This window comes from Tachyglossus aculeatus, chromosome 13 (assembly GCF_015852505.1).
Source record: "Tachyglossus aculeatus isolate mTacAcu1 chromosome 13, mTacAcu1.pri, whole genome shotgun sequence".
In the NCBI taxonomy this organism is placed as follows: domain Eukaryota; kingdom Metazoa; phylum Chordata; class Mammalia; order Monotremata; family Tachyglossidae; genus Tachyglossus; species Tachyglossus aculeatus.
The window spans coordinates 1391915-1411917 of record NC_052078.1 but is presented as its reverse complement, the minus strand read 5'-3'; the positions used below and the strand labels follow the sequence as shown (position 1 = coordinate 1411917).

Here is a 20003-nt window from a genome sequence, read left to right as displayed (position 1 = left end):
AATAAATAGAATAGTAAATATGTACATGTAAACTAAATAGAGTGGTAAATCAGTACAAACATCTATACAGGGGCTGTGGGGAGGCACGTGGACAGTGTCAAGTCGTCAGAATAAATAGAAATAAAGCTAGGAGCACGTCATTAACAAAATAAATAGAATAGCAAATATGTACAAGTAAAATAGAGTAATAAATTTGTACAAAGGTATATACAGGTGCTGTGGGGAGGCTCGTGGACAGGTGTCAAGTCGTCAGAATAAATAGAAATAAAGCCAGGAGCCCGTCATTAACAAAATAAATAGAATAGCAAATATGTACAAGTAAACTAAATAGAGTGATAAATCAGTACAAACATCTATACAGGGGCTGTGGGGAGGCACGTGGACAGGTGTCAAGTCGTCCGAATAAATAGAAATAAAGCTCGGAGCATGTCATTAACAAGATAAATGGAATAGCAAATATGTACAAGTAAAATGGAATAATAAATTTGTACAAAGGTATATACAGGTGCTGTGGGGAGGCTCGTGGACAGGTGTCAAGTCGTCAGAATGAACAGAAATAAAGCCAGGTGCACGTCATTAACAAAATAAATAGAATAGTAAATATGTACAAGTAAACTAAATAGAGTGATAAATCAGTACAAACATCTATACAGGGGCTGTGGGGAGGCACGTGGACAGGTGTCAAGTCGTCAGAATAAATAGAGATAAAGCCAGGTGCACGTCATTAACAAAATAAATGGAATAGCAAATATATACAAGTAAAATAGAGTAATAAATTTGTACAAAGGTATATACAGGTGCTGTGGGGAGGCTCGTGGACAGGTGTCAAGTCGTCAGAATAAATAGAAATAAAGCCAGGTGCACATCATTAACAAAATAAATAGAATAGTAAATATGTACATGTAAACTAAATAGAGTGGTAAATCAGTACAAACATCTATACAGGGGCTGTGGGGAGGCACGTGGACAGTGTCAAGTCGTCAGAATAAACAGAAATAAAGCTAGGAGCACGTCATTAACAAAATAAATAGAATAGCAAATATGTACAAGTAAAATAGAGTAATAAATTTGTACAAAGGTATATACAGGTGCTGTGGGGAGGCTCGTGGACAGGTGTCAAGTGGTCAGAATTAACAGAAATAAAGCCAGGTGCACGTCATTAACAAAATAAATAGAATAGCAAATATGTACAAGTAAAATAAATAGAGTAATAAATCAGTCCAAGCATCTACACAGGGGCTGTGGGGAGGGGAAGGAGGGAGGGCCGGGGGGGATGGGCTCACGCGCGCCTCGCCCCGCCCACTGAAGGCGGCTCGCGCATGCGCAGTACCACCATCAGCCCGCACGTGACTCGCCTCGCCCACTGAAGGCAGCTCGCGCATGCGCCTCACCTCCAGCGGCTCGCGCGCGCCCTGCCCCACAGCGCCCCGCCCACTAAAGGCGGCTCGCGCATGCGCAGTACCACCATCAGCCCGCACGTGCCTCGCCTCACCCACTGAAGGCAGCTCGCGCATGCGCCGCACCACCAGCGGCTCGCGCGTGCCTCGTCCCACATCGCCCCGCCCACTGAAGGTGGTTCGCGCATGCGCAGCACCACCAGCAGCCCGCACGTGTCTTGCCCCGCCTAGCGGACCCAGACGGCACGTGCCTCGCCCCTCCCACTGAAGGCGGCTCGCGCATGCGCAGCACCCCCAGCAGCCCTCACGTGCCTCGCCCCGCCCACTGAAGGCGGATCGCGCACGCGTCGCCCCACCGGCGGCTCGCGCGTGCCTCGTCCCACCTAACGGTCACAGTTCGCGCGGGCCTCGGCCCTCCCACTGAAGGCGGCTCGCGCATGCGCAGCACCACCAGCAGCCCTCACGTGCCTCGCCCCGCCCAACGGTCCCAGCCGGCACGTGCCTCGCCTCGCCCACTGAAGGCGGCTCGCGCATGCGCCGCCCCTCCTGCGGCTCGCGCGTGCCCCGACCCACCTAACGGTCACAGTTCGCGCGGGCCTCGCCCTGCCCACTGAAGGCGGATGCCGCATGTGGCTCACCCCGTCCAACGGTCCCTGTCGAAACGTGCGTCGCCCCGCCCACTGAAGGCGGCTCGCGCATGCGCCGCCCCACCTAACGGTCACAGTTCGCACGGGCCTCGCCCCGCCCACTGAAGGCGGCTCGCGCGTGCGCAGCACCACCAGCAGCCCTCACGTGCCTCACCCCGCCCAACGGTCCCAGCCGGCACGTGCCTCGCCCCGCCCATTGAAGGCGGCTCGCGCATGCGCAGCGCCGCCGGCGGCCCGCGCGTGCCTCGCCCCGCCCCTTTCCCCTGCCAGGCTCGCTCGCTGATTGGCCCGGCGGCCCGCGCATGCGCGCCCCGCTCTCCTCAGTGAGGCGGCCGTCGAAGGCGTGGACGCCATTTCTGCCTCCTTGCTCTCGGTTGGCGGGAGAAGGAGGGAGAGAAGAGCGCGACCCCCGGGACCCCCGGACCCCCGACCCAACGGGCACTGATTGCAGGGAAACACGACGGCTAATCAATTAATTCATCAATCCTACCTATCGAACGCTTCCTGGGCGCAGACCACTCTGGTAAGAGCTGAGGAGAGAACAGTCTCACAGCACAACAGGGTTGGGAGATCAATCAATCAATCGTATTTATTGTATTTACAAGCGCCCAGCACAGTGTTCTGCACACAGTAAGTGCTCAATAAACTTGATTGAGCGCTTACTGTGTGCAGAGCACTGTACTAAGCGCTTGGGAAGTCCAAGTTGGCAACATACAGAGACGGGCCCTACCCTACAGTGGGCCCACAGTCTAGAAGGGGGAGACAGAGAACAAAACAAAACACATTAACAAAATAAATACAGTAGATAAGTACAAGTAAAATAAATAAATAGAGTAATAAATCTGTACAAACATATACATATATACAGGTGCTGTGGGGAAGGGAAGGAGGTAAGACGGGGGGGAGAGATAGGTTCCCTGCCCAGAACGAGCTTACTATAATAATAATAATAATAATAATAGCATTTGTCAAGCCCAGAACGAGCTTACTATAATAATCACATTTGTCAAGGGCTTACTATGTGCGAAGCACTGTTCTAAGCGCTGGGGGGATATAAGGTGATCAGGTTGTCCTCCGTGGGGCCCACAGTCTTCATCCCCATTTTACAGATGAGGGAACTGAGGCTCAGGAAATAATAATGATGGCATTTATTAAGCGCTTACTACATGCCAAGTACTGGTCTAAGTGCTGGGGAGGTTACGAGGTGATCAGGTTGTCCCACGGGGGGCTCCCAGTCTTCATCCCCATTATACAGATGAGGGAACTGAGGCTCAGAGAATAATAATAACAATCATGGCATTTATTAAGCACTTACTATGTGCCAAGCACTGTTCTAAGCCCTGGGGAGGTTACGAGGTGATCAGGTTGTCCCACGGGGGGCTCCCAGTCTTCATCCCCATTTTACAGATGAGGGAACTGAGGCTCAGAGAATAATAATAACAATCACGGCATTTATTAAGCACTTACTGTGTGCCAAGCACTGTTCTAACTGCTGGGGAGGTTACGAGGTGATCAGGTTGTCCCACGAGGGGCTCCCAGTCTTCATCCCCGTTTTACAGATGAGGGAACTGAGGCTCAGAGAATAATAATAATAATGATGGCATTTATTAAGCGCTTACTATGTGCCAAGCACTGTTCTAAGCGCTGGGGAGGTTACAAAGTGATGAGGTTGTCCCATGGGGGGCTCACAGTCTTCATCCCCTTTTTACAGATGAGGGAACTGAGGCCCAGAGATGTTAAGTGACTTGCCCAAGGTCACACAGCTGACAGCGTGGCTCAGTGGAAAGAGCCCGGGCTTTGGAGTCAGAGGTCAGGGGTTCAAACCCTGGCTCTGCCAATTGTCAGCTGTGTGACTTTGGGCAAGTCACTTCACTTCTCTGGTCCACAGTTCCTTCATCTGTAAAATGGAGATTAAGACTGTGAGCCCCCAGTGGGGCAACCTAATCACCTTGTAACCTCCCCAGTGCTTTGCACATAGTAAGTGCCTAATAAAATGCCATTATTATCATTATTATTAAGTGGCCAAGTCAGGATTAGAACCCATGACCCCAGACTCCGAAGCCCGGGCTCTTTCCACTGAGCCATGCTGTTTCAGTTTATGGTAGTAACCCAGGGCAGGAGTGGGAATCGCCCAGGACTAATAATAATAATAATGATGGTATTTGTTAAGCACTTACTACGTGCAAAGCACTAATCAATCAGTGGTATTTGTTGAGCGCTTACTGTGCACAAAACACTGGTAAGAGCTGAGGAGAGTACAGTCCCATGGTACAACAGAGTTGGTAGCTATTCATTCATTCATTCAGTCCTATTTATTGAATGCTTACTTTGTGCACAGCACTGTACTAAGCACTTGGAAAGTACGATTTGGCAACAGATATGATCCGGCCCACGATGACCTTACAGTACCACTACTACTAGTACTACTACTACTACTAATAATATTGCTATTTGTTAAGCACTTATTATGTGCCAAGCACTGTTCTAAGCACCGGGGTAGATACAAGGTAATCAGGTTGTCTCACATGGGGGTCACAGACTTAATCCCCATTTTACAGATGAGAGAACTGAGGTACAGAGAAGGGAAGCGACTTGCCCAAAGTCACACAGCTGATAAGCGCTTAGTACAGTGCTCTGCACGCAGTAAGAGCTCAATAAATGTGATTGAATGTATGATAAGTGGCGGAGCCGTGATTAGAACCCACGTCCTCTGACTCCCAAGCCCAGGCTCTTTCCACTTAAACCAGGCCGCTAGCCCAGGGCAGGAGTGGGAGTCACCCGGGACTTATCAATCAGTTGTATTTATTGAGCGCTTTCTGTGTGAAGAGCACTGTGGTAAGAGTTGAGGAGAATTACAACAACATTGGTAGATAGGTTCCATGCCTATAACGAGCTTACAGTACTAGCCCCGAGGCAGGAGTGGGGGTCGCCTGGAACTAATCAATCAATAGTATTTCTTGAGTGCTTACCGTGTGAAGAGCACTGTAGTAAGCGCTTAGGAGAGTACACTCTGACAGCACAACAGAGTTGGTCGATACGTTCCCTGCCCACAACGAGCTTACAGAACTAGCCCAGGACAGGAGCAGGAGCGTCTGGCCTTGAGAGCCTTCCTCGGCAAAGTAGCCCCTGTCCGGTCAGCAAGGACAATGAAGGCTGGAAAGAGTGGGATTTGTTAAGTGCTCACTATATGTCAAACATTGAGAAGCACAATGGCCCAGTGGATAGAAGACAGGTCTGGGAGTCAGGACTTGGATTCTAATCCCGGCTCCACCACTTGTCTCCAGGGTGACCTTGGGAAAGTCACTCCACTTCCCTTGGGCCTCAGTTCCCTCATCTGTAAAATGGGGATTAAGACTGTGAGCCCGACATGGGATCTGGACTTGGTCCAATTTAATTACCTTCTATCTACCCCAGAGCTTAGTACAGTGCCTGACATATAGTAAGCATTTAGCAGATGCCATTAAAATAAAGAAGTCACAGCAGCAGGTTGGGGATCTGAACCCAGGTCCTCGGATTCCCAGGCCCGGGCTCTTTCCACTGAGTCAAGCTGCTTCCCAAGGGAGCCAAGCATTGGGCCAAGCACTCGTGAGGGTGCGGTGGGATTGAGAGGCACAGCCTCGTTTTAGAGGAGCTTCCAACTTTCCCTGTCCCTGTTTGATTGTATTTTTTGGGCGTGGACCAGTCTGTCAGTAGTATTTATTGAGTGCCTGCTGTGAGTCAAGCACTGTACTAAACACCTGGGAGAGCGCAACAGAGCTAGAAGCCACGGTTCTTGCCTCCAAGGAGCTTACGGTCTAGCGGGAAGGGATAGGCTCCAAAATAAATAAATAAAATAACATATGGATCAGCGGAATGAAAGGAAAAATGGGTGTGGGGTGGATCCGCCTGCCTAGTTAGATGCCGGACCAGGTGGCCGAAGAAGACTCCATTCCTGGAGATCTTCTAGCCTGCTGGGAGCTGGACCACCAGGCCTCTTTCTGCCCAAAAAGAACAGCCCATGTGAGCAAAAAGAAAACAAGGAATATTAAGGGATTGTAAACTGGCCATATATAGATGCCTGTGTTTCCAGAGTGACCATTTAAGAGCTCTTTACGAGGACACTCTAAAGTGTTCTGGCCTTGCTGAGGGAACAGAATCTTTTAAAAGGAAGCACAGGAAGGAGACCGTTTTCCTTCACCACATCTCCAGAATCCTCCCCTTCCTCCCGTCATTCCAAACTGCCGCCATGCTGGTCCAAACACTCGTCCTATCCTATCCTTTTTTAAAGCGCTTAACAAATACCAGAATAATAATAATAGAGCCGCCAGGGCAGCGTATCTATGGCCCAGTTATCCATCCGTCAGTGGTATTTATCGAGCGCTTACTGTGGGCTGAGCGCTGGGGAGAGCACATTAGACCTGCTTCCTGCCCACCAGGAGAAGTACATTCTAGAGGGGGAGATAGACATTAAAATAAATTGCAGGTAGGGGAAATAGCAGATGCCGGAGGGTAAAAAAAAGGGTGAGCCCACTGTTGGGTAGGGACTGTCTCTATATGTTGCCAACTTGTACTTCCCAAGTGCTTAGTACAGTGCTCTGCACACAGTAAGTGCTCAATAATACGATTGATTGATTGACTGATTGAAAAAAGTGAGCGGTCTTTCATGGCCACCTGATTTGTTGCAGGGACTCTTTTCGCCCAGTGTGTGATCCTGTGTGGGCTTTTGCCCAGGGAGCAGGCAGGGCGCCTGCTCAACAGCTCCGGCAATGCAGACTTCCCCTCAAGGCCAGGCCGAGGAGTCGCCCGCCATGGCCAACCTGCGGAAGAGCTTGGAGGACCTCAGCCTCCCCGCCTCCGTTTCCGCCGGTTCCGGCCAGCCCCCCGACGATCCTCGCCAAAGGATCGATCCTGAAAATTCAGCCCGGAGCACAGACGCAGTCACCTCCACCTCCGCGGCTTGTCCGGGTGGGCTCTCCGGGCCCCGCCCAGAAGTGAATCCGGGCCGGAGGCTCTGGGTGGACCGGAAATCAGGCCGCCACTCTGGGACCCCCATCGCAAGCCTGAGCCACCAGCTCGAACCACGAGCCCAAGCGGAGCAGGGCGCCCGTCTTCAGAAGGAGAATCGGCCGGCCAGCCGAGGGAGACGGGAGGCGGCGATGGGCCCCCGACAGGAGCGAGGGAAGCCCCAGCCAGGGCCTGCCAGCCCCGGTGTGGACCCGCGGGCCGGGGCACGCAGGCCGAACCGTTTGTTTCCTCAGCGGGGGGACGTCCCGGGGCCCCAGCCCCTGCCGCCAGGCCGGCCATCCTTCCCCGCTGCGGGAAATGGGAAGTCCCCGGGAGCCGGAAGGGGACCCGGCCCGTCCCCCGGCCCTGCCGACCTCGGCCACGGGGGACCCTGCGGGGACCCCGAGAACGGGTTCCTTCCAGCACCCAGAGTGACCACCTCCTTTCGGCTCGCCGGGTATGACTGGTCCCTAGACTCCGCCCCTCACGACGAGGGTGGCCGACACGAGTGGTTGGGTGGGGTGCCCCTGGGGCCGGCGGCTACGGGTCGGGCCTTCAGGAAGCCAAAGAGAGTGGCCATGAGCCCCGACTCATCTCTGGGCATTTCAACGATGTCCGGTGGCTCTCCTCCTCACCAGCCCATCGCCCCTCCCTCGGGTCACCCCCGAGAGCCCCCCTCAATCCTCTCATCGGGGCAAGAAGGAAGGCCGCCTCTCCCCACCGGCAAGTCTGACGCTTTGGGGTTTTCTGGCTCCGTGCCCAGGCGTCGTAAGCCACCCAGGCCCCCCAGACTTGTCCGACAGGACCTCTTGGCTTCCAGGGAAGGCCAGCGGTGCCTGGGGGCCAGCGGCCCCTTTCCCTGCCAGCCGGGGAGGCAGAACACAGCCCAGGAGGAGGCCGGACCGAATCCCCAGCCCCAACCGAAACCAAGCCTCCCCGAGTGGCAAGAGGGGTGGGTCCGGGCGCCGCCCCCCTCTGGGTCCCAGGACCCGACCTGGCAGAGCAATCTGGAGTACCTCGGTGGTCCTGTGCGTGACTCGGTCAACTCCTCCTTCCTCCTACCCTTCCCGCTGGTGTCTGGGCTCCCCCAGAACCATCACAGTGGCTTTGTCATGTCCCACTTCCCGGCGGCGGCAAACTGGTTCATCCGTTGCCCGCAGTTTCCACTCTACGACCTCGACGTTTTCTGCCCCTGCACCTTTCACGCCCCGTGCCCCCTCCCGAAATGCCTGTTGGGTGGGGAAATGTCGGCCCCGCCCCGGGCCTTCCCAATGCCGTTCGTCAAGAATCGGCCCCCGCGTGATCACAGAGGGCCCGACTGCAAGCTTGACGCCCACCTGGAGGCATGCTCGGAGCAGCAGCGAGCCCTGGAGCGGGAACGGAGAAAGGTAAGGTGGCAGGGCCCGCAGGCGCTGGGCTGCAGGGGCGCCGCAGAGGCCACGGAAACCGGCGAGCGAGGGGCTGGCGGTGGACCGGGGCGGGTAGACGGGCAGAGCTTAACGGTCCCTGGCCAGGCGGAAGCGGCGCTTGCTAGGACCTTTCCGGGGAAGAGAGCGTCCGGCTCCGACAGCGCTCCGGGCGTCCAGCTTCCCGGCAACCCGTCGCACGTGGACCGCCTGATCGCCGACCAGCTCACGGAGCGAGCCAGGGTAAGTGCCAGTCCCGCTACGGGTCCCCAAAGCGCGTGCCGACCGCCTCCGGCCCGGCGGCCACGGTTTGCCTTGGCGCTGCCTCTCCCGGGCGGTGGGCAGAGCCGCCTCCGCCGACGCTCCTGACGCCTGATGGGGCCGGGGGGTTTGCTTCAGGTTCTTTCTTTGGTTGGGGAGATGGAAGGGCTCCGGGGCAGCCCCGTCCACGGCAACATCACACGGACGCTGGACCGCCACTTGGAGGCCATCCGGCTCGCCCAGGCCAGGCACGGCACGGAAGCCGACCACCCCGCTGGACCCGCTAGCCACACCGCCTGGGCCCCGAGGCCGGGCAGTTCGCGGTCCAGGGACCTCAGAGGTGAGTGAATGAACCAGTGAGTGCTCCCAGCCGGTGGCCCGTCTTGGGGTAAACCTGGTCTAGATAGTGACCTGTTCTCCCCCGCCCGAGTGCCACCAAAAGCCGGGGAAGCCTCCAGGGGCATTCTTTGCCAGAGGGCACAGGGGGAGGCCCGGAGACCACGGATCGCTTCCCCAAATGGCCCATCTGGCTCCACATTCCCTCACGACCCTCTCCTCACACCCCCCTTCCAGTGGGGCCTCGGTCTCTACTCTCTCGCCTCCGTCCAATGGCTCAGGCCATCCCCCAGCCTGGGCCTCCTCCTCTCTCCCTCAGCACCAGACCGACCCCAGCCGAGGCAGATGTGTTCTGGGCACAAGTGGGTCTCCGGAGCAGAAGGGCAAGGGGCCATGCACCCTTCCGGCCTACAGGGAGCCACGTTTGGGAATCAGGCTTCTCATTCCCAGAATGTGTCCGGGGATTTCCTCTGTACGGCGGAGAGGTCAGGGCATCGGCGCTGCTGAGAGAGGGTCCAGTGACACCATCGCAACACGGGGACTCGACCCCGGGCCGCCACACTATGATTGTGAACCCGGATCACTGTGCCAGGGGGAGTCTCCCAGATCCCTCGGCCTTGTCCTTGGCAGCAGGGGATGTCGGGTTCTGCTGTATCACAGCCGTGAGACTGTCTCGAGCAGCGTTACAACTGGACTCTGTCTTCTCTCCGTTCCAGGTGACCTGACCCTGGCGGGGGCCGTAAAAAAACTGGCCACGTCCACCCGCCAGGCCCGCACCGCGCTCTGGTGTGCCCTGCAGATGACTCTTGCAGAGTCCCCCTCCGACATCCCCGTGAACCCGGAGGAGATGGAGAGGGCGCTGCAGGGACTTGGACCCTGAGATTTCTGGGGTCCGGAGAGCCGCCGCCCCAGACTCCGCGAGGAACTGTCTGACACAAACCGGGAGGAAGGGGAGAAGGACCTCCAGCCACCCCCGCGGAGCCCATTTCTTCCCCTAGTGTGTGAGTTCCCCGAGCAGGTGGCCGGCTTCCTCCCTCGTGGGTGGCCGGGCTCTCGCACGGAGCTGGTGACCAGGTTCCCCCTGAGTGGGCGGCCTGATTCTCCTCCAAGTGGGCGGCCGGGTTTCCACCAAGCTGTTGGCCCGGTTCCCTCAGAATGGGCGGTCCTTGCTCCCTCTGAGCGGGTGGCCCGATTTCTCTCTTCCCCCCACTCGCTGCCCTGAGCAGGCGGCTGGGCTCTCCCCCACCCCCCGAGGGGGCGGCCGGACTCCACCTGAGCAGGCCAGCTGGGCACCCCCTGAAAGGATGCCCAGTTCCCCTAGAAGGGGCAGTCTGGGTCCCCTCTGAGTGGGTGGCCCAATTCCCTCCTAAGTAGGCAGCCGGGCTCCCTCCCAAGCAGAAGGCCAGGGCGGCCTGGATCCCCCTGAGCGGGCGGCCGGGCTCCCTCCTGAGCAGAAGGCCAGGGCCGCCGGGCTCCCCCCCTGAGCGGGCGGCCTGGATCCCCCTGAGCGGGCAGCCGGGCTCCCTCCTGAGCGGGTGGCCGCGATCCCCCTGAATGGGAGGCCGGGCTCCCCTGGAACAGTTGGCCTGGTTTCTGACCATGTGGCCTGGCTGCCCCCCGGAATGAGCAACTGAGCTCCCCCCGAGCAGACAATTGGACTTCCACTGTGAGCGGACGGCCGGGGTCCCCCACCTTGGGTTGTCAGGTGCCCCCCCGGGTAGGCAGCCTGGCTCCCGCCAAGTGGGCAGTTGGGCTCCTCCTGAGCGGGCGGCCGGGCTCCCTGTGAGCACCGGAGGAACTGGCGGCTGCAGTCTCATGCTGGGGTTTCAAGCGTCTGCCCATTGCCTCGTGCTCCGCTGAAGTGCACAGCAGACAGGCGGCGGTCGCCTGCCAGGGTCGGAGACTCGTGCCAGGGTCGGGGTCTCCCGCTAGCGTTGCGTACTCCTGCCAAGGTTGGGGATTCATGTCTGGGTCTTCTGTCGCACTGCGGAAAAGCCACGGGAGACCCGGTATCCCAGCGAGGGCCACACGAGGTAGTTGGGGGATATTTCCGCGAGATGTTCTCATAAAATGGGGCTCGCGGGCAAAAGCACCCCACTCTGCCTCTGGGCAGACTCTAACGGGCAGACGCTCTCGAGCACCAGGGCCATCCTGGTCTGTTTGGGGTCTCGTCCAGACCGGCCTCCAGGTTGGGCGTTGCCCTAGGGATTATCCCCCCGGGTGCTCCGGAAGGGCGACTCACGGGAGATTCTTCCGAATTTCAGTAGGAATCGTAGTAGGCAAGAGAATATAGGCAAGTGGGCGTGAACCATCCCTCAGGAGGAGAAATTCAATTTACAGGGGGATCACGTTTAACTTGGTGGGGTCAAAACCGGTCATGTTTTACTGGGTGGGTGGGCACTCAGCCCCAATTAGGGGTTATTTATATGGAATTTATAGTATCTCAGTTTCCAGAAGCATTCATATTGTGACAGTTGAATTAAATATGCTTCTAAAATTGTTGTAGTAACTTGTGTGGTCCTTTTTTTTTGGGGGGGGGTCAAATCATCCTAATTAAATTTTGTACTTTAGGAAATACTTATTTTGGCAAAGAACACCCAAACAAAACAGTTTTAAGGTATATAAACATGACACCTCCATCTCATACTCTAGAAGGGTTTTTTTTGTGGGGGTGGGTGGGGGCTGGACATTTCCATCTAGCTGATTCTTGACTAGAGTGTCCAAAGCCAATGAACTGATGTGTTTAAGCCTGAGAGAAATTCCCAGAGGTCACTGCCGGCACCAACCATCATCCCGTGACTTTGAAAATCGGAAGCAGCATGTGCTAAGGGGAGAAGTTGGAAGAGGAGGAATCTCAGCCTTCTTGGACCTACCCCAGCGTTTAGTACAGTGCCTGGCACGGAATAAGGGCTTCACAAATACCATAAAAAGCAAAAAATAAAAAAACCCACAAACTTCACTTTGGATGCAACAGTGGAAATGGAACACTAAAAAAAAATTCCGTGTCAATTCTTAGTCACCAAGCATCAACCATTTGCTAGATTGTGACACCAATCTCCCTTCTTCCTCATCGGGGATCCTGCAGATGGCCAGTGAATGGTTGAAATCTGGATATCTCTACCTCCTGCAGACTTATAGAAACTCTAAGGGTGTCTTCCAGCATCATTTGTGTTCTGTAACAATAATAACGATGGTATTTATTAAGCACTTAGCATGTACCAAGCCCTGTACCAAGTGCCGGGGCGGACACAAGTCAATTGGGTTTTCTTATAGCACCCCTGTAGCACCCCAGGTTTGGATTTTCAGTCTAGCAGAAATACCAGGCCCATGTGGGGGCTTTGGGAAAAATAAAACAAACCGAAAAAAATACCAAAATTAGGCAGTTGTAAAGGGAAGCTAACTCCTGCAATAAATCCCTGCTCGTTCATTCATAGATTCAATGGTATTTATTGAGCACTATGTGCAAAGCATTTGGGAGTACTGAGTGTTTGGGAGAGCACACTACAACAATAAAAAGACACAAGAGAAGCAGCGTGGCTCACTGGAAAGAGCCTGGGCTTTGGAGTCAGAGGTCATGGGTTCAAATGCCAGCTCTGCCAATTGTCAGCTGTGTGACTTTGGGCAAGTCATTTAACTTCTCTGTGCCTCAGTTACCTCATCTGTAAAATGGGGATTAAGATTGTGAGCCCCCTTTGGGACAACCTGATCACCTTGTAACTTCCCCAGTGCTCAGAACAGTGCTTTGCACATAGCGCTTAATAAATGCTGTCATCATTATTATTATTATTATTAGACACATTCCCTGTCCACAAGCTGACAGTCTAGAGGAGGCGGCGGATGGTAATAGGAATAAATCACAGTAATAATAATAATGATGGCATTTGTTAAGCGCCTACTATGTGCAAAGTACCGTTCTGAGCGCTGGGGGGGATACAAGGTAATCACTTTGTCCCACGTGGGGCTCACAGTCTTCATACCCATTTTACAGATGAGGTAACTGAGGCGCGGATAATTTAAGTGACTTGCCCAAGGTCACACAGCAGATATGGTGGAGCTGGGACTTGAACCCATGACCTCTGACTCCCAAGCCCGTGCTCTTTCCACTGAGCCACAGTGCTTCTATTAACTGCTTCTCAGTATGCATGGCTAGAGAAGCAGCAGGGTTCAGTGGAAAGAGCCCGGGCTTTGGAGTCAGAAGTCATGGGTTCAAATCCCGGTTCCGCCACTTGTCAGCTGTGTGACTTTGGGCAAGTCACTTAACTTCTCTGGGCCTCAGTTACCTCATCTGTAAAATGGGGATTAAGACTGTGAGCCCCCCGTGGGACAATCTGATCACCTTGTAACCTCCCCAGCGCTTAGAACAGTGCTTTGCACACAGTAAGCGCTTAATAAATGCCATCATCATTATTATTATGAACCCCCCAGTTTGCAGATGAGGGAACTGAGGTCCAGAGCAGTGAGGTGACTCATTCATTCATTCATTCACTCATTCAATCGTATTTATTGAGCGCTTACTGCCTGCAGAGCACTGGACTAAGCGCTTGGGAAGTCCAAGTTGGCAACATCTAGAGGCGGTCCCTACCCAACAGCGGGCTCACGGTCTAGAAGGGGGAGACAAGACAACAAAACAAAACATATTAACAAAATAAAATAAATAGAATAGTAAATGCGTACAAGTAAAATAAATAGAGCAATAAATCTGTCCAAACATCTATACAGGTGCTGTGGGGAGGGGAAGGAGGGGGCTCAGTCTGGGAAGGCCTCCTGGAGGAGGTGAGCTCCCACTAGGGCTTTGGTCCAGAGCAGAGAAGTGATGGAGGCGGGATTGGAACCCAGGTCCTTCTGATTTCAACCCTCATGCTCAACCCATTATTTATATTCATGCTGCGTTCGCTCCTCCCCGTCCCTCCCTTTCTCTCCCTCCATCTCCCTTCATCTCCCTGCCTCCACCTCCCTCAGGCCCTGGCGGCCATACCGGAAGTCCCGCCCCCTCCCGCCCTTCTCTTCCGGTCCCTGGGCCGTCCATAGGGAAACCCGCCCCCCCCATTCATTCATCCATCGACCCATTCATTCATTCAGTCGTATTTATTGAGCGCTCACGGTGTGCAGAGCACTGTAGTAAGCGCTTGGGAAATACAATTTGCAACAGATAGAGACAATCCCTACCCAACTCCCCACCCCCATGCCCGTGGTGGGTGGAGGCGTGAGGGCCGCCATCGCCTCAGGCGTTGGGCCTTTTCCCCCCAGAGGTTCAATCATCAATCGTATTTACTGAGCGCTTACTATGTGCAGAGCACTGTACTAAGCGCTTGGGAAGTACAAATTGGCAACATATAGAGACAGTCCCTACCCAACAGTGGGCTCCCCCCGATTTCTCCACAGGCGAGGCCCGAGCGGGGAGAAGGGCCTGCAGGGCGTCGAAGCGTGGTGATGATTAGAGGTGTTGGCCCCCGCTCCCGGTTGATGCCCCTTCCCGCCTTGAGTGCCATAATAATAATAAGAATGTTGGCATTTGTAAAGCGCTTACTATGTGCAAAGCACTGTTCTAAGCCTCAGCGTCATGCTCCCTCCGACTGTCTAGACTGCTGGCTCATTGTGGGAGGGGAATGTGACTGTTTATTGCCGTACTCTCCTAAAAGCTTAGTGCAGTGCTCTGCACACAGTAAGCACTCAGTAAATATGATTGAATAAAGGAAGGAAGGAATCACTCCCTGAGCATCCAGCCCGAGGATGCGTCCGCTGGCCTCCGCATACACCCCCGGCCCGTCGGGTGCTTGTGGCCCCTCAGCCTGCATCTGCCCAGGAAATAACTTTCCTTCATCAGCTCAGAGTGTGCTTGCCCTCCTACTGGCGTGTATCCACGACATATCCTTCGTGCGTTCTCTCTCTCTCTCTCTCTCTCTCTCTCTCTCTCTCTCTCTCTCTCTCTCTCTCTCACACACACACACACACACACACACACACACACACACACACTCCCCCCTTCAAAGTCTTATCAAAACCCCATTTCCTCCAAAAGGCCTTCCCTGACCAAGCCCCCCTTTCCTCCCACTAAGTCTCCCTGACTTGCTCCCTTTATGCATTATTATGTTTATTTATGTTATACTTATGTTGCCGATTTGTACTTCCCAAGTGCTTAGTTCAGTGCTCTGCACAAAGTAAGTGCTCAATAAATACGATTGAATGAATGAATGAATGAATGAATTTATCCCCCCCCCACTCCCACACCACTTATGTCCATATCTCTCACGTATTGATTTATATTAATGTCTGTCCCTCTAATAACAATAAGAAGAATGGTAACTGTGGTATTTCATAAGCACTTACTATGTGCCAGGTAAGCATAAGCACTGGAGTGGATACAAAAACAAATTGGGTTGGACACAGTCCCTGTCCCACGTGGAGCTCACAGTCTCCACCTCCATTTTACAGATGAGGGAACTGAGGCCCAGAGAAGTGAAGTGACTTGCCCGAGGTCATGCAGCAGACAAGTGGTGGAGCTGGGATTAGAACCCATAACCTTCTCACTCCCGGGCCCGGGCTCTATCCACTAAACCATGCCACTTCCTCTAGACTGTAAGCTCTTCATGGACAGGGAATGTGCACTCTCCCAAGTGCTTAGTACAGTGCTGTGCACACAGTAAGCGCTCAATAAATGCAACTGACTGACTCTCCCTCTCTCCTCCCCACTGGACAGTGCTCCCCCACGCCCTTTCTCCACCTGACAGGGCTGCCCTACTGCCCGTCTCTCTTAATAATAATAATAATAATAATAATGGTATTTGTTAAGCACTTACTATGTGCCAAGCACTGCTCTAAGCGCTGGAGTCGGTACAAAGTGATCAGGTTGTCCCACGTGGGGCTCACAGTCTCAATCCCCATTTTCCAGATGAGGTAACTGAGGCCCAGAGAAGCGAAGTGACTTGCCCAAAGTCACACAGCTGATAAGTGGCAGAGCTGGGATTAGAACCCATGACCTCTGACTCCCAAGCCCGGCCTCTTTCCACTACTTGCCTGTCCCACCAACAGCCCAAACTCAACGTGAACAAAAACCACCTTCCCAAGCCCTCTCCGTCCCTCCATTTTTCCCACTGTACTCTTCCCATGTCCTTACTTGGTACAGTGTTCTGCACTCAGTAAATACCATTCATTGATCACCCCCCGCCCCCCGACATAATAGCGTGGCTCAATGGAAAGAGCCCGGGTTTTGGAGTCGGAGGTCATGGGTTCAAATCCCGGCTCCGCCAAATGTCAGCTGACTTTGGGCAAGTCACTTCACTTCTCTGGGCCTCAGTTCCCTCATCTGGAAAAAGGGGATGAAGACTGTGAGCCCCCCTGTGGGGTGACCTGATCACCTTGTAGCCTCCCTAGTCCTTAGTACAGTGCTCTGCACACAGTAAGCGCTCAATAAATACGATTGAATGAATGATTGAACTAAGCCACACTGCTCCTCAATGCTGCTCTCTTGACAATCCTCCCCAACTCCCCTTCTCCCTTGACCATGCTCCCTTACTCCCCTATTCCCCCGGACAGTGCTCCCCCTCTCCCCTAACCATTCCTAGTTCAGGGCCCCGGGAGACCTGCTCCTTCACTCCCCTAACCAGGTCCTGGGCACCCCAGTGCCACCCCAGTGCCACCCCCTCTGCTCCGGGAAATATGAATTAGGTGAGAGGCCTGGAGAGGAGAGGAGAGGCCATCACCCTGCTGACTGCTTTCCTTTCCACCCTCCTTGTGCTGACCCCTCTGCGCCGGCTCCGCAATGCTCTCCTCTCTCCTCTCTCCTAGCCCCCTACCCCCTCCCCGCCCCTCACCCTGCCTTTTCGGCTCCCCCTCCCTCTGGTGAAACCAAATCTCTCCAGTAAGCGACACCCATGCAGTTATTTTGGAGCTGGGAGGCCTGCGGGGTGGTAGGGTTGGGAAGGTGAGGTGAGGGAGGAAGAGTCGGGGGGAGGAGGAGGAGGCGGACGAAGGGCACTGGTCAGGGATTTGGGGAGAGGGAGGGCACAGGGGAGGAGAGGGGTTTGGGCTCACAGCGGCAGTAGCAGGGACAGCGTCGGTGTCCCCGCTGGGCCAGCCCGGGAGACAGTGCGAGAAGGCCCCAGCTCGCCTGTTGGCTTTCTGGTTGGCTCCTGGAGAGAGGGGGGCATAGAGCTTCTCCGGGCCCCCACCCTCGGGGGGCTTTCTACGACCCCCTCTCTCCTGACACCACCCCGCCCCACCCTCTGCTTCCCGAAGTTCCCCCCCTTTTCCACCTCCTGCTGCTGCTGCCCTTCCTCCTCCTCCCTGCCCCGGCGAAGACCCCAGGCGGCCCCCCATCTCCCACCGAGCCAAGCCGACCCAGTCGGAGGTAAGGTTGTTGGCATGGAGCTTGGGCGTGGGGGTACTACTACTAATAATGATGGCATTTATTAAGCGCTTACTATGTGCAAAGCACTGTACTAAGCGCTGGGGAGGTTACAAGGTGATCAGGTTGTCCCACGGGGGGCTCACAGTCTTAATCCCTATTTTACAGATGAGGGAACTGAGGCCCAGAGAAGTGATGTGACTTGCCCAAAGTCACCCAGCTGACAATTGGCAGAGCCGGGGTTTGAACTCATGACCTCTGACTCCAAAGGCCGTGCTCTTTCCACTGAGCCACGATAAGGAGAGGGGTCAGCCCGCAGCCCGGGGGGCACGCGGAGGGTCCAGGGGAGGTGGCCCACCCCGACCAGGGCAGCTGAAGGTGACTTCTGCCCCGGTACCCCCTGGAGGGTCAAAGTCCTGGCCCCAGGCTCTGGGGTGCCTGTTGGGGCCCAATGTGGCCAGTCCCTTGACCACTGCCCCCCCCTGCCCCGGGCACCCCAGATTTAGGGTGGGGCTCACATCCCGCCACCCCAATCTGGACTCGTTGGCAGGGGTGAGTTTGGGGGAATGAAGGGGTTGGTGTTTTCCCCGTGGGGCAGGAGAGGCCCCTGAGTTGGGTCTTTCATGGGTTGGGGTTACCCCCGCCCATCCTCCCACTGGTCCCCATCCTCCCGGATCGTCCCCCCGGGTCCCCATCACATTTCTGTGGCCGAGAGTGTGACTGTGAGCCCGTTGTTGGGTAGGGACCGTCTCTATATGTTGCCAACTTGTACTTCCCAAGCGCTTAGTCCAGTGCTCTGCACACAGTAAGCGCTCAGTAAATATGATCAAATGAATGAATGAATGAGAGGCGCCGACCTGGTGTCAGTGTGGGCTCCCAGAGGCCCAGGCTGGCCCGTGAGGAGGGGGCGGGGGAGACGGGCCCCAACAGCTGAGGCTATTTTGGGAGCAATAGCTCACCGTGGGCAGGGAGGGGGTGGAAATGGGACCGTTTGACATCCAACTCTGGGCAGGCATCTCCCCCTCCCCACTCCTGGCCTCCCACCCCGACCCTCCCTGCCTCTCCCCGGCGGCTGGGCCGGCCCAGCTGAGCCGCCTAACTTTCCGGGGGAGATTTGTCCTCTGCCCCTCTCCCCCTCTGTGCCCCCCATTAGCTCAGCCTGGGCAGCGTTGGCAACCAAACAGAATTTATGGAGCACCCGCTGGGGGCCAGAGTTAGGCTGAGAGTGACTTTCCTGGGCACCCACAGTGCGCTGAGGGCTGTGCTGGGTGCCCACTGTGTGCTGAGGGCTTTACTGGGTGCCCTTTATGTGTAGAGAGCTGAACTGGGCAGCCACCGTGTGTACATCTACTGAGTCAGTTTTTTTAATGGTATTTAAGTGCCCACTATGTGCCAGCTACTATACTGAGCGCTGGGGTAGTTACAAGCAAATTAGACTGAGCACAGTCCCTGTCCCATGTGGGGCTCACAGTCTTCATCCCAGATGAGGTAACAAAGGCACAGAGAAGTGAAGTGATCTGCCTAAGGTCAGGCAGCAGACAAATGACGGAGTCGGAATTAGAACCCAGGTCCTTCTGACTCCCAGGCTGGGCTGTATCCACTATGTGCTGCTTCTACTGAGGTCCCGCAGGGAACCCGGGGAGACGGGCAGGCAGGAACTGGTCAGAAAGAGCGGGCCGAGGAGAGGAGTGGAGAGGAGAGGGTGACAGCAGGATGGCTGGGGGAGGGCAGTGGGGCATGGGGCAGGATAGGGAGAAAAGGATCCATGGAACCAGCCCTGCTTTCATTCATTCATTCACTCAGTCGTATTTATTGAGCGCTTACTGTGTGCAGAGCACTGTACTAAGCGCTTGCAAAGTACAAGTTGGCAACATATAGAGACGGTCCCTACCCAACAGTGGCTCACAGTCTAGAAGGGGGAGACGGACAACAAAACTAAACATAGTAACAAAATAAAATAAATAGAATAGTAAAAATGTACAAGTAAAATAAATAGAGTAATAAATCTGTACAAACATATATACAGGGGCTGTGGGGAGGGGAAGGAGGTGGGGCAGGGGGATGGGGAGGGGGAGAGGAAGGAGAGGAAGGAGGGGGCTCCTTTCTCTCCCTCCACCTCCACCTCAAACATCCGGATGTCCCCCTGAATGGGTTGGGGGGAGTCAGATGGTGGCCAGACTGGGGAGCGGGTTGGGGGGGCCTCTTTGGCTCCCCAAGACACTGCTCTCCCTGGGATCCTCATGGTTTGTCCCGCCCCTCCTTTCCACCCTCCTCCTCCCTGCCACCTTCTGGGGACCTTGTGGGTCCCTGGAGAAGCAGCTTGGCCTTGTGGAAAGAGCCCGGGCTGGGAGTCCCAAGGAGGACTTGGATTCGAGTCCCCACTCTGCCACTTGCCTGCTTGGGGACCTTGGGCAAAGACACTTCACTTCTCTGGGCTACTGTTTCTGTCAAATAATAATGATGGCATTCGTTAAGCACTTACTATGAGCAAAGCAGTCAATCAATCAATCAATCGTATTTATTGAGCGCTTACTGTGTGCAGAGCACTGTACTAAGCGCTTGGGAAGTACAAGTTGGCAACATATAGGGACAGTTGCTACCCAACAGTGGGCTCACAGTCTAAAAGCAC

At 55.0% G+C, this 20003-nt stretch overlaps 1 protein-coding gene across 1 annotated transcript; it reads left to right on the top strand.

Moving 5' to 3' along the window:
• The first annotated feature begins 2306 nt into the window (after window positions 1-2306).
• Window positions 2307-11509, top strand: LOC119936311 (basic salivary proline-rich protein 2-like). The gene is made up of 5 exons (XM_038755861.1): window positions 2307-2567; window positions 6709-8415; window positions 8542-8676; window positions 8833-9034; window positions 9747-11509. Exons 2-5 carry the CDS (start codon window positions 6790-6792, stop codon window positions 9908-9910), a joined length of 2127 nt encoding a protein of 708 aa, XP_038611789.1. The 5' UTR covers window positions 2307-2567; window positions 6709-6789; the 3' UTR covers window positions 9911-11509.
• Window positions 11510-20003: the final 8494 nt, after the last annotated feature.

What these genes read in the sequence shown, in the direction of transcription:
- LOC119936311 (XM_038755861.1), top strand. Translation starts at nt 6,790, where the DNA reads ATGCAGACTTCCCCTCAAGGCCAGGCCGAGGAGTCGCCCGCCATGGCC. An exon ending in AGCTCACGGAGCGAGCCAGG is followed by an intron (nt 8,677 to 8,832) that starts GTAAGTGCCAGT and finishes GGTTTGCTTCAG; the next exon opens with GTTCTTTCTTTGGTTGGGGA. An exon ending in GCGGTCCAGGGACCTCAGAG is followed by an intron (nt 9,035 to 9,746) that starts GTGAGTGAATGA and finishes TCTCCGTTCCAG; the next exon opens with GTGACCTGACCCTGGCGGGG.